Source organism: Arvicanthis niloticus, chromosome 23 (genome assembly GCF_011762505.2).
Source record: "Arvicanthis niloticus isolate mArvNil1 chromosome 23, mArvNil1.pat.X, whole genome shotgun sequence".
NCBI lineage: Eukaryota > Metazoa > Chordata > Mammalia > Rodentia > Muridae > Arvicanthis > Arvicanthis niloticus.
In genome coordinates this window covers 25971995-25988645 of record NC_133430.1, presented here as the reverse complement: position 1 = coordinate 25988645, position 16651 = coordinate 25971995, and the positions used below count along the sequence as shown (strand labels likewise).

Here is a 16651-nt window from a genome sequence, read left to right as displayed (position 1 = left end):
TTTAACAAAAGCTGAGGGGAGCCACTGATCAGAACTTTAAAATATCTATCAAATATTCATTAAAAATTCCACAATTTTAAAACTCAGAAAGCACTTCTACCTATTATCTATGACTATTACCAGATTTCAAACTTAAATTCACTAATACACAAACATTTCATAAGATGTACAAGAACATATTTTTCTAACTCTGCTAAAGCATCATTAGATTCTGACCAGTCTGGACACCATCTTTCCGTTTATCTACAAGTGGAAATAAACTTTGGTTTGGGGGTTTGTTTGTTTTTGTTTTTGTTCTCTTTTGTTTGTTTTGTTTTGTTTTGTTTTGTTTTGTTTTGAGGGAGCAGCAGTGTCTTGTGATGCATTCAGACTACTCTAGAACCACTACACTATCCAAACTGGCTTCAAACTTGCAGTCCTCTGCCTCAGCCTCCTAAGTACTGGAATTACAAGTATGATCCACCACTCACAGCTTATGAATAAAGCTTTATAAAGGAAGAATCCTCACCAGAGCTGGCTTCTGGGCTTCATTTAGCTTTTCAGTCAATTCTTCTAAAACCCTTTTTGTTTCAGCATCAGACCTAAGCAAAGAAAGAAACAGGTTTCAAGTCAATTGTTTTTAAAGTTATAGTGGTTTTTATTGATGTCATTGCTTTGAGCTGGGAACCAAAGCCAGGGGCTTTGCACCTCCTAGGCAAGTGCTTTAACACTGAGCTAACCCTGCCCCAACTTTGCAGTAATTATTATTCCATAATTCTCAGCTTAATTCTCCTCCAGAGCTTGTTAAAACGTGCCAATGGGGCCCTACCCACGAAATTTACTGAATCAGTAAAGCATGCATAAGGCCCACGAATGTGTATCTCTACAAATTCCTACACAACGCTGAAGCCGTGGGGCTGCAGCTCCATCTTTGAGAACTATCACCACACTGGATTCCTCCAACAGCCAGGCTGCACATTAGCAAGAAACAAAGAAACAGTTCTGAAAAACAAAGGGAAAACCAAACTTCATCTCATAACCTGTTCCAGATATGCAAACTCCATCTTTAACAGTGCATCAAACTAGAGGCATCAGCAATCAGAGTATAAAACGACTACAAGCAAAGGCCTTGCTCCCGTACAGTCCACTGCCGGTGCAGGGACTCCCAGCCAGCATCCAAACACCTTTCCACTCTGAATCCTTTAGCTTGTTGTCATCATCATTTCTAATCAAACAGGTTCAGTTGACTCCTTGTTCTGAAGTATCTAGCTCGCTAACTCCTCTGCAGTACTGGTCACGTTCACTGCCGCTATGCACTCTTCGCCTGGCTGCCTGTGCGATTTTACAGCATGCGTGCCATGTGGGGAGCCCGTCATTCTTAGTAGACTGGAGTGCTTCTATATTCACCGTCCATCTCACCCTTCAGTCAGCCTCACAGCTGGATCATCACTCTGAGGCTGCTATTTCTCCTAATTCTCTTTATCGCTTCATGGTGTCCATCATGTCCACTGATATCCACCCCCCTCCTGCATGAATCATCCATATACATTTAATCTAGTCCCGTCCCCTTGGAAATATTGTTCTCAAAAGCCACTTACTTTCTTGCTCTAGCTTGGCTGCATCTGCAAGCTTGCTGTGCGGCTGTCATACAGGGGTTACTCTCACTGAATTCTTAGGATAGCTTTATTAACTCTTCCTTTTACACTTTACAAGCACTTACTCCTGGCATACAGGAACGCTACTATCTTTGCAATGCTCAGCTGGCATACCCAATGTGTCTGTAGTAACTCGATAATCTGAGAAAATATCATTTTAACTGCTGGTTTTCACAGTATCCATTACTACTTCTGATTGCATCTTCCTCTTGGTGATAACATTATTGTATTTATATAATTTATAATTAGATAATTTCTCAGAGAATAGTAAGGCACAGCCATATCCACTGGAAACTGAGTCATGAAGCCAGCATAGCTGCTTGACACAATTCCAGCAAAGCTGAGCTGACCGCTGCAACCACTGTCCTTCTGTCCCTCACTTTTGCATTTTGGTCTCTGCCGGCTACATTCCTAGGGGCTTTCTGCATTGATTCATTTTATGACTTTTCCCAAGACAGTTTATGTCTGAGTCTTTTTAGTATAATCCTCAAATTAACTTTATCTGGCTCTATCTGGAAGTCTTCCCTATGCCCTGGAGATCATTAAGCACACATAAGCACATAGCTAAATGAGGCCATTACTCCGGGAATCTTCTTGGGGTCTCTGCCCTGGAGCAAGCTCTAACAGTATCCAGAGACCATCGACAAACTCTGACTACCCAGGAGAACAGGTTACAGATTTAAGGTCTCTTTTTATTATAGGCTTAAAGCTCTTTGAAAATGTAGTTTACAGATAGGGGGCGGCACACCCCTGGAGGAATAGAACTCAGTAAATAAGATAGGTTGACTAAAACTTTTCCTATTTTATAGCATTAAGGATAAAACAATATGATATAAGGAGTCAGGTATTAGTATTTGCTAGTCATAAAAAGACCGATTCAGATATTTTCTGTTTGCCTGGAGTGCTTTCAAACTGCAAACACTGCCAGCCTAAAAGCAGGCTGCCATTTGCTTTGGAGGAAACGTTCTTTAGAGTCTTTAAATTGGAGTTATAGGGTTGATGATAAGAATAAAATCTGTTCTGTCTGTATTTCCTAATTATAACTGAACTTGTAACCCTGGACATGTAATGAAAAATCAAACACATAATCTGTTCCACTTGTATAATCATGTCTGTCTTTGATCTGTGAAATCTGTATAAATAAAGAAGCGGCCTGGTCTGGATGCTAGTCAGTCAGAGCTGTGAGATTCCCCTTCCCAATGTGCCTGACTCATGCCCTCCCCTCCCCTTGCCTATTCCTTAGTCCCTCTCCCACTCCCACCCCCAGTCCCAGAAGGCCCCTGGCAGAGAGACCTTAAGTACTAAGTGTTCTGAGCTGTGAATCTCGAGAAGCAAATGTGTTCCTTTTCCTCTCTCTTGACTCTAGATCTCCAGGCTCTCCTGGGTTGCCTGAATCTGACCTTCCTCCAGCCAGGTCCACATCACAGACAAGACTCCTACATGGCTGACCACGTCAGGACTCAGCTCTGTCCTCTACAGTCTTTCTCTCTATGTCATCCACTACCACAGCACTTGTACACACCAAGCACTCTTGAAACTCAGATATCTACTAACACAGACTTTTTTTTCTTTTAGCCCAAGGATTACCTATTTTATATTGCCACTTGAATGTCTCACAGGCATTTCAAATCTAACACATCCGAGAAAGCCTCTTTGATTTTTACCGCCCAGCTTCCTCAACCAATCTTCCACATAGCATAAAGGAGAACTGTTCTTTTCTCAGTTTCACAAGTAGAAATCTGTGAGTTGCCCTTGATATGCATCCTTCATATGCAATCCATTACCAAATCCTGGCTCTTTGGTCTACAAAAGCACATTCTGAAACAGACTTCTGTCCATCATATCTCTGGTCAAACCACTCACGAAAACAACAGACTTCCAGCTCACATCCCTCAAACCAGTTCTCCATACGGTATCCAATTCAGTCCTTTCTAAAAGCCCATTTCCCTGTGCTTTCATAACTCAACATATTTTTGACATATCAAAAAGCCAAAAACTAAGCCAGTGTGGTGGTGCACACCTTTAACTCCCTCACTTAGGAAGCTGATTTGTGAGTTCAAGGACTGCCTCGTCTAAGTAGTGAGTTCTAGGACAGCCACAACTACATAGCGAGACCCTGTCTCAAAAAGAAAAAAGAAAAGAAAAAAAATACCAACACTTCTGAATCAAATTATTTCCTATCCAGTATAATCAGAAACATGACTATAATTCGTGGTACAAGCAAAGCATTCAATTTTACTCTTCTACAATGCAATGTCATCTCATTTCACAAATAAATTAAATAAATTAGATTCCTACTTGAGATTAAATAAAGTTTTCCTGTTTCCCTGTGCCTCCAAATAACAGACACTTCTCAAATGGTGCGGTCTATAGGTCAGGAGAGCTACAGCATAGTATTGCACTTACTCGTGACCGAAGAGCTGATCAACTAACTCATCTCTGCATCTTCTCCAGGTTCTACTTCTCAAATTTATGTACCCAGTGCATTGTCTACCTCCTTGCTCCAAACTTATAAACTCTACAGAGTGAAATCATTCCAGACTAAGAAGAATGATTGATTTTTGCTACTTTATCACCTTGTCAAGAGAAGCACAAGCATTAAGTTCTCTGTCTTACCAGTAACTAAGCTTACCAGTCAGTAATATAAGTGCTTCATCCCCATTAGCTCCTCGTGGGAATGATCTTAAACCACAGTACACTGCATGGGGTAAAGAACAGAGGCTCGGGGACATTACTGCCTACAACTAAACCTGGACCCTGCCAACAGCCCTAGGATATAACCCTAGGATATAAAAACCTTAGTCTCTTTAAAAAACAAACAAACAAAAACAAAAAACTTCAAAGTAAAACACTTGTTACTGTTGATGAAGAAAATAAAAGAGAATGAGAAAATTTTGTATTAGTAACAGCTTTTGAAACTCTACTAAACTGTTAAAAATTCAAAGGAGAGGCTTTCAAAGATCGCAAGTAAACTAAGGAATCAGATTCTAAATGGCTTGTGTCTACACACAGACAAGTCTCATGGTCTATGTTTTTTTTCTCTGAACTGCTACAAGTTAGTGCATAAACCATCAGTCTCTACCTCTGCATCTGTCTGTGTCTGTCCCCTCTCTCTCTTCGTTGCCAAAAGCTCTCCTACTCTCTCCCACTGTCTCACCATGACATCAGCATTCTATGAAGGAAATGCAGTTTTAGAAACCTAAAGTTTGCTTCTTTCTTACTACTACCTTTCCTGCATTTCTCTGCTAATTTCAGGTAAGTTTTATGGACTATGCTTGCTATATTTGACAGATAAGGTTTCAACTCACTACAGCAAAAATCAGTGAGTCATGATAAACCATAAATTCACAAGGCTTTGAACTGTCCTATTAGAGTCTGATGACATAGCTCAGTTGCTAAAATGCTAGTCACACAACCATGAGAACCTGTTTTCACTCCCTAGCACCCATGTAAAAAGCTGGGTGTGGTAACACGTGCTTGTCATCCTAGCACTTGGCAGGTAAAGACAGAAAAACACTTAGAGATTATTAGAGAAGCATCCTACACTAATCAGTGAGCATCAAGTCCCAATGCTTTCTGAGTTTTTGTTTGTTTGTTTGTTTGTTGTGTTTTGTTTTTGAGACTCTATCTCAAAAAATATGGTACAGGGATGAAGAGACAGCTCTGTGGTTAAGAGCATTTGCTGCTCTTGCGGAAGACCAGGCCACTCATGACTGCCTGTAACTCCAGCTCCAAGAGATCAAGCACTTCTTCTGGCCTTCAGACACACATACACAAACACAGACACACAGACTGACAGACAGACAGATACACACACACATACAATACACACACAGGGGCAAACACACATACACATATGTATAGCCTTTTTTAAAAACAGCTGAGGGCTCCTAAGAATACCCAAGTTTGACCTACAGTCCCCTTTTGCACACATATGCACATACATCTGTACATACAAGAACACACATGTACACATGTATATAATGACAAGCAAAACATAAATTTTAAAATAGTCATATAAAAGCACAACATCATTTTTTTAGTCTCTGTGCACATGTCCATCACAGGAATGAACTTATTCTCTTGTAAGTCATGCCTCCCAGGAAATGCTGTCCCCAGTTTACCGGCTTCTTCTGAAAAGCTCCCTGTTGAAATCATCTCCAAGCCGAACTTGTTCACTACTGAGATCACGGAGGGACTGATGAAAAGTATGGAGCTGCAAAGCAAAGCACAGTCAGCCTCTGAGGTTCTGCTCGTTCTTCCATAAAGAAGCCATCAGAGTAAGAACTCTCATCAACAAAGATAACCAAACACTGCATCACCACTCATAATCACTAATGACGATAATCATTAATGATAATGCTTGCCATTAAGACATATGTCTTTCAAAGGCTAGTCCTCCAGTGACCATCACACTCTCCCCACATAGCAATCTCACTCCTTGTGTGTGGCCTGGAGGTGTGACTTATTTCAGAACTACAAGTTCTATCATTGCTGTCAATCCAGCCACTGGAGTGCAGAACTAACCATAGCAAATGGCCATGCTGTGTTACAATAAATCTTCACATCAGCCCACATGCCCAGATGGCCAACATCACCTGCCAAGACACTATTACCCACACATGAGGAACCATGTATAAAAGCATAGAGCCACATTATTCCTAAGAGGAATGCTAAATTTAACCCCACAGTCCATCAAGAACAGAACAAACCATTTCACATGCATTCTCTGAGAGGATCACACAGCAGTGCAAATGCCCTCAAAGCACCTACACATTAGTAAGGCTGGAGGGCAAAACATAATGATGTATGACAGTGTTCAATTTGTACATAATCACAGGCAGACATCAAGTAATAAAATAGTGCCAAGATTTTCTTTAAAGCAAAGAAATAATGAATGTAAGTCAGGATGGAGCTGGAGAGATGGCTCAGCAGTTAAGAGCACTGGCTGCTCCTCCAGAGGATATGGGTTCGATTTCCAACAACCATAAAGTACTCACAACCATCTGTAATTCCAGTTTTAGGGGGTCAAACATCATCTTTTGACCTTTGTGGGCACCAAGCATGCACATGTTGTACAGAAACCCATGCAGACAAAACACCCCAACACATAAAACTTCTTAAAATTTTTTTTATTGTTTTTAAAGTCAGATCAGGGTATATCCATTCCTGAAAGAAGAGGCCTAAGAGAGGCTTAGGAGTATAAAACAGTCAATTTCTGGTCCTGGGTGGTGAATATGTGGCCTTTAATCTATTGTGCCTTAGACATCAATAGAAACAGTGTACATGTGTTTGTATACTGTAATTTTTAATAAAATAATTTTGGATTACAAAGATTTACAGAAACAAGAAATACCCATTTCAATAAATGCTCACTGACCCACTAACCAGTGACAGTGCCCTCCTGGGAAATAAGCATATGACAACCTGGGGTGGGGGAAAAGCATGCAAACAAAACACAGACACTCACTGGAGTATTAAGAACAGACACAGGCAAGAAGAGCCAGACATCGCCTTGAGAAAACAGGCTTAGGGGTGAACCACAGAAAGAAGGGTAATGGATGACTGACGCTGCCTTCCCTGCTACTAACCTTCAAAGCCTACCAATTTTATCCACGTAATAGCTCCTAAAGCTGCTTCTTCCTCTGTAACTCCACATGTCCTAATCCACATGGCCATCAATTCACACTAGAACACGCTATCCTGATTTAGGTGTCTACACTGACTACTTTCTGCAGTTGAGACAGACTGATCTCCTGCCCTTGTACATCCTGAACATGGCCGACCTCCAACTGCCCACAGGTGCTGTCTTCCACTTGCCGAGCTAACTGTGCTACCTCGGATGACTCCATCCAGTTTCAGATCTTCACTCAGTCAACCTTTCTACAGAGCAGTCTATGACTGGAGTAGGTCACATGTCCACCACATCCCGCCCCATGGCGTGTGTTTCTTTCCATGATAGCGTGCACCTCAATTCCTACTGTGGGCACACTGGTGGAGTAAATTAATACCTAGCAACCCCATCCAGAATATCCACTGAACGAAAGGGCAAGGGCTTCACTCATTACTGATTCCTACCATATGTTCCAACGGTCCCTGTGCTGTTACATTTCACAATCTACAGCTTCAAGTTATACTTATCAAAAAATAATACAGTCATGGTAAAATTCCTACAAGGGGTTCCCCAATACGTTTGACCTCTTTCATGTTATGCTGAAGCAAGCAACGCCCACAGATGAGGTTCCTGAGACAATCTTTGAGCACCTAATCCTGAAACTATCAAAACAAGGATGCCGAAGTTGAAAGTTGCTTCTATCCTGTTCTAATTAATTTAGCTATCCAAAACAATGAAGAAAAACTTAGCTCTGGAAAAAAAAAACTTTAAGAAGCAGAGAAAGAAATATTCATAGAAACTATTTATAATACTTCAAGACTCTTTGGGGAATACACTTTCAAGTTTCTTAATATTAGCTAATCAACCATACAAATGAGGTGATAATCTCTTATAAAATAACTCTTACATTCAAAGAGACTAGAACAAAGAAAGAATATTAAAAACCTAAAAGGGAAAAAGGTCAAGTAACATTCAAAGACAGATCTATTGACTTCTCAACAGAGACTCTAAAAGCCACAAGGGCACAGGCAGATGTCTTGCAGATCTAAGAGACCCCAATGCCAACCCAGCAAAACTTTCAATCACCAGAAAACACATCCCTTAATTATAAGAAATGTTCTTCCTGGTGAAAGCTGCTGCAAAAGAAGCATAAAGGATGGGTACGTGGGACTGGTCTGCACTAGGGATAAAGGACAGGTACGTGGGACTGGTCTGCACTAGGAATAAAGGACAGGTACATGGGACTTGTGTACACTAGGGATAAAGGACAGGTACGTGGGACTTGTGTACACTAGGGATAAAGGACAGGTACATGGGACTGGTCTGCACTAGGGATAAAGGACAGGTACATGGGACTGGTCTGCATTAGGGACAAAGGACAGGTACGTGGGACTGGTCTGCACTAGGGATAAAGGACAGGTACATGGGACTGGTCTGCACTAGGGATAAAGGACAGGTACATGGGACTGGTCTGCACTAGGGATAAAGGACAGGTACGTGGGACTGGTCTGCACTAGGGATAAAGGACAGGTACGTGGGACTGGTCTACACTAGGGATAAAGGACAGATAAGTGGGACTGATCTGCACTAGGGATAAAGGACAGGTACGTGGGACTTGTGTACACTAGGGATAAAGGACAGGTACGTGGGACTGGTCTGCACTAGGGATAAAGGATGGGTACATGGGACTGGTCTGCATTAGGGACAAAGGACAGGTACATGGGACTGGTCTGCACTAGGGATAAAGGACAGGTACGTGGGACTGGTCTGCACTAGGGATAAAGGACAGGTACGTGGGACTGGTCTGCACTAGGGACTCCTCTTAATCTTAAGGAATAGAAAATTATTTCTACATTGAAAATAAGATATATTTGGCTTGAAAAGAAAAAAATCATTCTAAGTAAGGCAACCCAGACCCACAAAGACAAATACTGTATGTTCTGTCATATATTGATGCTAGCTTGGAATCTTTAGATATGTGTGTTTATTCCTGTTATGTAAAGTTATTGATGATCAAATTCTTAGTTAAGATACATCCATAAAGTTAAAATGTCAGTAGTTTATAAACAAACATAAGATATAACAGATAAACTACACAATGTTATGAAGTACCTGGACCATGTCATCTGTCTCTGAAACAAACCGAACACCAGTTCTGAACCTGTTTCGTTTAATACCCTGTAGATCATAGTCCTTCAGAGGTGAGGTAGGTGTAAAACGGAGACTCTCTTTCCAATGCAAAAAAGAAAAAGGGAATTAAAACACTGCATGAGAACAAATAAAATTTCACTTAATACCTACGGACCGGACAAGAAGATACACAGTTACTCTTAGCCTAACTTCCCAGGTAACATGCTGTAGCCACAAAGATAACAAGAACATTGGTCTTAAAGGAGATAAAATGAACAGCAAACTTAGCCTGCAAACAGAACTTGCCAAAGAATACAATTTTTAACACTGTCCAAAGCAGCAACATATTTTATCTTTCATGAAAATAACTATTAAATACTTAAAATCTTTAATTCTCCTTATAACATCCTACTAGTAAGATCAAATCTTGCAAATATCAGATTAATTCATCTAAAGCCAAAACAGTGCATAACAATCAATAAAAACAGGACTCATAAAAAATAAGTAAGCATCCAACTTTAATCACTATTTGAGTAATAGCAGTATTTATAACTCAAGGTACCAATGTTCATCCAACTAATCACTCCATCCCTGTGGGTGTTTCTGTGTGATTCAACATGATTCTCAGTGCTACAGGGAAATATAAGATTGATTATAGGCAGAGTGTTCAATAACTTTTAACACAACCGTTGGCATCTAGCTGAACATGAAGGCTAAAATCCACCTCCTTTTACCATATGTTACAGCATACTTGATGATCAGAAACCTTAAAACTACTATGCCAGGACAAGATCAGGAAGAAAACATACCACAAAGTAAACTTCACTTGTTCACTTGTTCACCTGTTCACTTGTTCACTTGTTCTGAAGCTTGTGGTCTACAGAGCCTGAGAAAAATAAAACTAACACACCCAGACTCAAAAAGACCCTTAAAAAAAAACACACTATACTCCTCACAACTGCATGTACTAATCTTGTGTGTATATATATAATTTTCAAGATCTACAATCTTATACATACACTGCATTTCTCTAAAAATCAAATTCATTCAGTATGCACTTCAAAAATATTTTTGAAATGTAAAAAGAAAAAAGGCTTTTGAAACACGTGAAGAGTTTACCTGCCACAGGGCCACCATCGAGGTCACTTGCACTCAGGCTGGTGACAGAAACACTTCTCCCTCCTGAGCTTCTCCGTAATCGCTGACTCCTCAGCTGGTTTATTGATTGCTCCAAATCTTCCTTTAACTGAAGAAGGTGATGAAGAGTTACTCTTCTTACTTCAAACCACACTAAACTACAGAAGGCTATCAGAGGAATTTTGAATTGTGTTATGTTAGTAAATAGAAAAACTAATAAACATAAGTATTTGAAGAATAAATGCTAAGGGCGGGCTTATAATGGTATCTATCACTATTTTATCCCCTATTGCCAGAGATACTTAACCTTATTTAAGGGCTTGCAAACTAGACTGAAATGACTCACATTTGTAGAGAATATAACAATACCAGCCAACACATTTGGGGGGGGGGGGAAGCATCCTTCTAAACTTTCTGTCAAAAGCCCTAGACCTATAATGCTAGGCCCTGAACAGCTATTGAAGAGGCTGAGGCTACTACAACGTGTACCACCAAACAGCATCAGCATCAGAACACCACATCCATCCACTGAAAGATGATGTATGCCAGAGAACTGAGAGCCAATGTCACCACATACTAGGGATTGGTGCTGTTAACAATTATGTATTCGTGAGTGGACACATATGCACACTTAGATGGTGAAGGAAATACAGGAAAGGCTGTGGCAAGCAAGCGAGCTTCCTGGATCCGGCCCACCATTTTTTTCATGGCAGCGATGGGTATCCCCTTAAAGAGGCATGGGATCCAGGGGCTTCATGCCAGGATTGCTAAGCCTTTTCATGTTTGCCATTGCTGTATTCCTCATGTATCTGGCAGGGCCTGGAGAGACACTCACTGTCTATTTTTTCCTGGCTATTAACCCACTCTGTTGGGCAGATTTCCTGCAGAATCAATATGAAGATGACTTTCATGTAATAATGCTAGTTAGCTTAATTGATGATTTCATAATTCTTGATAATGATTTTATCGAACTCCTGAATTGATCCAAGTAATTTTAAGCACCCACACAGAATAAGTAAGGTTCAAAAAGAGTTCTGTGAACCTTTATGTGTCACAAGCATGCAATTGCACTAAGAGAAATATGCTTGGGACTGATTTATGATCAAAGAAAAATATTCATTGCAAGGATGAGGCCACAGGTGTGCACCATAATAAAGTAAGGACATGAACATATAAAACTATTGCTTTGAACTTATAATGAGCTTATGGAATAAAAGACAGATAAACTGCTGATTTGAACTTATAATCAACAATTCTGCTGTACCCAACTCCCTCCTGTGTAACATTTTATCTGTTTTAAAATAAAGTAATTTTTTTCTTATGTGGAGAACTTTGTTTTAGGCAATATAAAAAGGATTAATGGGAAAAATAAAGTTGTAGGAGCTTCTCTCCATTCACCACACATGTGCGTATATGTATGTGGAAGGCTGTTGGGGCTCTGTGTGTATATATGTAAGCTCTGTTCTGTCCACACACTGTGTGTACATAAATGTAGGTATGTATATATGTAGGTATGTGCATGTATATAGGTATGTGCATGTGTGAAACTGGCATAAAGAGCCCCCTTTGCTTCATCCATTGAATGTGTGTATGAGTGTGTGATTTTTTTCTTTTGCTTTTATTTCTTGCCTGCCCAGGTAATTAAGGGGTTTGTTGTTAGTTGGTTTGTTAGTTGGTTAGTTTGTTTGTTTGTTTGTTTGTTTGTTTTTCTAATTGTCCATGGCTACCAGAAGGATAGAATCACCAGAAGCAATCAGCTCTGGTGGAGAAGAGTAAAAGAGAGTTCAGAACTATAAGAATTACAGTTACAAGCAGTTCTGGTTTCAAGCTGCCAGAGCCACTAGCTATGTAGGACTCCTTCCCCCTTTTTCTCTTTTAATTGCCTGACATGATCAACAGAGGCAATCTGGAAGCTCCTCAACTGCCAGGAGCTATCAGATTTTGACCCACTGCTAACTCTATGCCCCACCTCAGTTTACCCTGGGTGTCAAAGCTGGTATTTCACACTTAGAATACTTAAAGAGCTACCTACATTGAACAAAATATGCTAAACACTGGGAATAATATCCAGACAAACACACAATGGTCAACTTAAGAAGACTCAACTAACGCCCAAAAGAATGGAGGAAAAGCTGTCTACCCTGACTTTGGGAAACTTCAGCTCCAGATAGGAACCTTTTGCAAACATGAATAAAAATAAGAAAGACAATAATAATCAAGGTCAAAATGAAACAGCTGAACAAGAAGAACTTCTGCAGAACTCAACTCTGCAGGAGTGGAAAGGTAGAACATCTATTACTGCGAGCACAAATAAGTATTTAGCCTGAAGAAGTGTAGGGAAACCAGCCAGTCCAGCCACAGGGAAAGCATAGACAAAGCACGAGTTATATATGAAAAGTTGGTTTTCATTCAGCTCCTTACAGCCGGCTAACTCTAATCCGATCACACTCTTGGAAGCAACATCAACTGCATCTCTCCCTAGTGTTTCTGGAAAACGAGCTGCTTTCAGTCTCATATTGAGTCGTCTCTTTTCCCTTCATCTGAGCCTACTTTCTTCCTGAAACCACCCCCACTCCCATCATGACCACATTTGTATCCATCCTTGGATAAAACACTAGGAAGTCTTCTCTCTAACTTCTCTGATGCTTTACTGTGCAGCTATTTGAGTTCTGTTTGGTTTATCCTGCATTTTTAGCCATAGGGATCACAAAATGAATAACTTGATATCTTTCATGTGTTGTAAATTCTCAGTCGCTCATTGCTTTTACCCTGTTCTCTCCTCTTGTCCCCTGTCCCTCATCCTCTCCTTCTTAAGGGATTGGTTTGGTTGAGACAGTGCCTCCCACTCTAGCCCAGGCTGGCTTGATAATCTTCCTGCCTAGCCTCACAAGTACTGCGGTTCAGAGCATGAGCCACCGCCAGACCTGGTACGTATTATTACTGCACTGCCGTCCTCTCTTCCCTTCTGATCTTTTACTAGTCTCTTTTCTGTAGGGCTCACCCTTCCATTCTTATATTCTTCTCGTTGAAGAGCTTCTGTTGGCCATCTTTTAATTCATTCTCTTTTCAATTGCCTACCAGCTTCTACTCAATCCTCCCACTGAAAGCTGTTTAGTTATTTAAGTCTTCTGATTTTCAAGGCGTATGATTTTCTCTCCAGCAGGAAGTGAGCTTAGAATCAACAGAAACCCCAACCTCAGTCCCGGTAGGAACAGGATTTATTCTGTCCTCTCGAAGGCTGGTCTGTTTTCAGTTTCAATCCATCGCTTCTCCTAGATTTCCCTTTGTGATGACAGCTGGTTTTTGCAAGGAACTAATCTAGGTTTTGCATTTCCAAGTGATTTCTGATTCCAGAAACTCTGTTTTAAAGCTACCTCTAGAATTAGCTATGTTCTTGAAGGAGGAAAAAAGTTCTAAATACAAAACTGGTCCTTCTAAACTTCCTTTTCTCACCAGAGCCTGTATCAAAGCCTCACTACTTCAGCAGCCCCCAGTCATCCAGAGCATCGCTGCTGCATTTCTGTCCTTGCTAGTTTGTCTACAAAGGGAACTGGTCCCAAAACCAGAACATGTCATGCCAAAATCACTTAGATGTGAAGATGCTGGCTAACAAATCCTAAGCTACAGCTAAAAATAATAAAATACACACATACATACAGAGAGACAGACAGACAGACAGACAGACAGACAAGACAAGACAGATGAAGGGGCAGGTGTATGCAGACAGAGGTGTCCACAGACCAGACACACATATACATGCATACACACACACAGAGAGATTAACCCACTCTAGACTATATTTAAAAATATATGTTTCAGAACAAGAGAAATGAAGCATCACTTCAAAATCTAGAAGCAATAAGTACTGAAAATTCATCACTTTAGAAATCAGATAAAATTTAGAATAATGTCCAGCTTAATGCTGTAACGTTTCACAGGGGGCTGGAGAGATGGTTCAGCAGTCAAGAAGACTGGGTGCAAGGTGGCAGGAGAGAACCAGCTCCTGAGAGTTGTCCTCTGACTAGCCATGAGCTGTGAATGTGTGCACATACACACACATGAATAAAGTACATTTTAAATGGGCTTAGCAAATAATAATGAGGATTTGGGGACAAATTAAAGAAATTACAAATAAATGTTTAGCAAATACATTATGAGCACTTAAATATTAGCAAAATGAAGTATGCATGATTATGTTCAGTTTTTAAATAATGAAACTCAGTCTCCAAAAGATTTAATAACTTGTTCAAAGTAACTGAGGTAATTTCTAAGGAAAAAAATCAGAATTCAATTTAAACTCTGACTCCAAAAACTGTATTTCTTCCATAATCCTCAAGGAAATTCCTTTGCATTATTTTACATTTTACAACATGTGAATGCAAGGACATATGCCGGCCACACACGCAGAGGTCAGAGCAGCTTTATGGAGTCCGGTCTCTCTCTCTCCAACATGTGGGTTCCAGGTGCTGAACTTGGGTTGCTATCCTTGGACAGAGAGCTCCTTTACCCTGAGCCATCACATCATTTTCTAGGACAAAAGTGTGTTCACATCTCATAGCTTCACATAAGAAACTTGGAGATATGTTGTTCAAGAGAATAACCTAATTCAAAACTCTAAAATACATTGATTAAAATGGACTTAACAGAATGTAACTAATTAAATTTCTTACCCACAGACCACCATTACTTAAAGTTATTGAAAGACAGGACACCCCTTACCTTCAAGCACTTAATGAATTACTGCAAATCAGGCATGCAAGGAGCAGAGACCTTCAACTCTAGGCTATGATAAATGGCTAATGTCTGGTGTAAATTACTTTCTTTGGTGTCATCAGGTACTTTTGACAAGTGAAACCCTTTTGGGAATTGGTTCTGATGCTTTGTCTTGATTCAGCCCCCTAATTGGGAATCTGCATGTCTAGATGCTGAAGGTTCCTGCCCCCAACTGGTTTTTGATTGATCAATAAAGAACCAACAGCCAATGGCTGGGCAGAGATAGAGATAGAGATAGAGATAGAGATAGAGATAGAGATAGAGATAGAGATAGAGATAGAGATGATAGAGAGAGAGAGAGAACAAACTTCTAGGTTCCCAGGACAAGAAACACAGGGAGGAGAAAGAAAGGAGTAGGTCAGACAACGCTGGGAAGAAACAAGAGGGAGTAACAGCTGAAATGTAGGTAGGTACAAGAAGGAAGTTGGCCCCCAGAAAGGCTGCCAAGAAGCTTCTTGGGTAGCAATTTTTGGCCACCCAGAAGGAGCCAGGGCAACAAGATAAAATATAGATTTAAGAGGTGTTAAGTCAGAAATGCCAGAGGGGAGAATGTCCTGGACGAAAGGAGGTTTAGAAGCACACAGCCATTGAGCTAGTCAAGGCATAACAAAATTAGCTGGTGTGTGTGTGTGTGCTCGCGCGCGTGTGCGTGTGCGTGTGCGTGTGCGTGTGCGTGTGCGTGTGCGTGTGCGTGTGCGTGTGTGTGTGTGTGTGTGTCTTTCATTCACAAATCCAAAGAGCTCTTGGACAGGCTCTTAGTCCAGTGGTTGGCTGTAAGTATCTGCATCTGTGTCAGTCAGCTTCTGGTAGAGCCTCTCGAAGGACAGCCATGCTAGGCTCCTGTCTGCCAGCACAACACGGCATCAGTTAGTGTCAGGGTTTGATGCCTGCGCATGGGATGGATCCCAAGTGGAGCCAGTCACTGGATGGCCTTTCCCCAAAGGAAATTTTTAATCAAAGTACATATTAGAAAAAGTTACCTATTAATGCAAGTTTCTATGCTATAATTTGATCCTGTCTTTATCTTTAAAATGAACTTAATTAACCTATTGGTTTGAAGCAAGAATTATACTTTGATACCCTATTAACTACTTTAGCCTTGTCAATACCAGCCCACCCAAATTTCTACTGTAGGCAGTACTGACTTTATGCTGAATACTCAGCCTTAACAAGTTCCACTTTTACGTCAGTGCAGGAATACATCCTGTTCTCTCACTAAAGGTAACACGGGGTTTTAGGAGAAGCATGACAAAGGTAATCTGCTGCACAGTTCTTCAAATATTCCAACACTGTGAAGAAAAACATGTTCCAAATCCGCACATTAATATCTGAAGAGAACCTTCTCAGTCATCCTATGTAACTA

General features: G+C 40.6%; 1 protein-coding gene across 3 annotated transcripts in view; it reads right to left on the bottom strand.

Annotated features, from left to right (window-relative positions):
* Cep128 (centrosomal protein 128) overlaps nucleotides 1-16651 on the bottom strand; it is a 342449-nt gene that overhangs the window by 300399 nt on the left and 25399 nt on the right. For all 3 annotated transcript variants that reach the window (XM_076921486.1, XM_076921487.1, XM_076921489.1), the window contains exons 6-9: nucleotides 10498-10624; nucleotides 9361-9476; nucleotides 5759-5850; nucleotides 509-581 (exon numbers count right to left, since the gene is read on the bottom strand). In XM_076921486.1, coding sequence (XP_076777601.1) covers nucleotides 509-581; nucleotides 5759-5850; nucleotides 9361-9476; nucleotides 10498-10624 — 408 coding nt within the window. The remainder of the gene's footprint in view (nucleotides 1-508; nucleotides 582-5758; nucleotides 5851-9360; nucleotides 9477-10497; nucleotides 10625-16651) is intronic.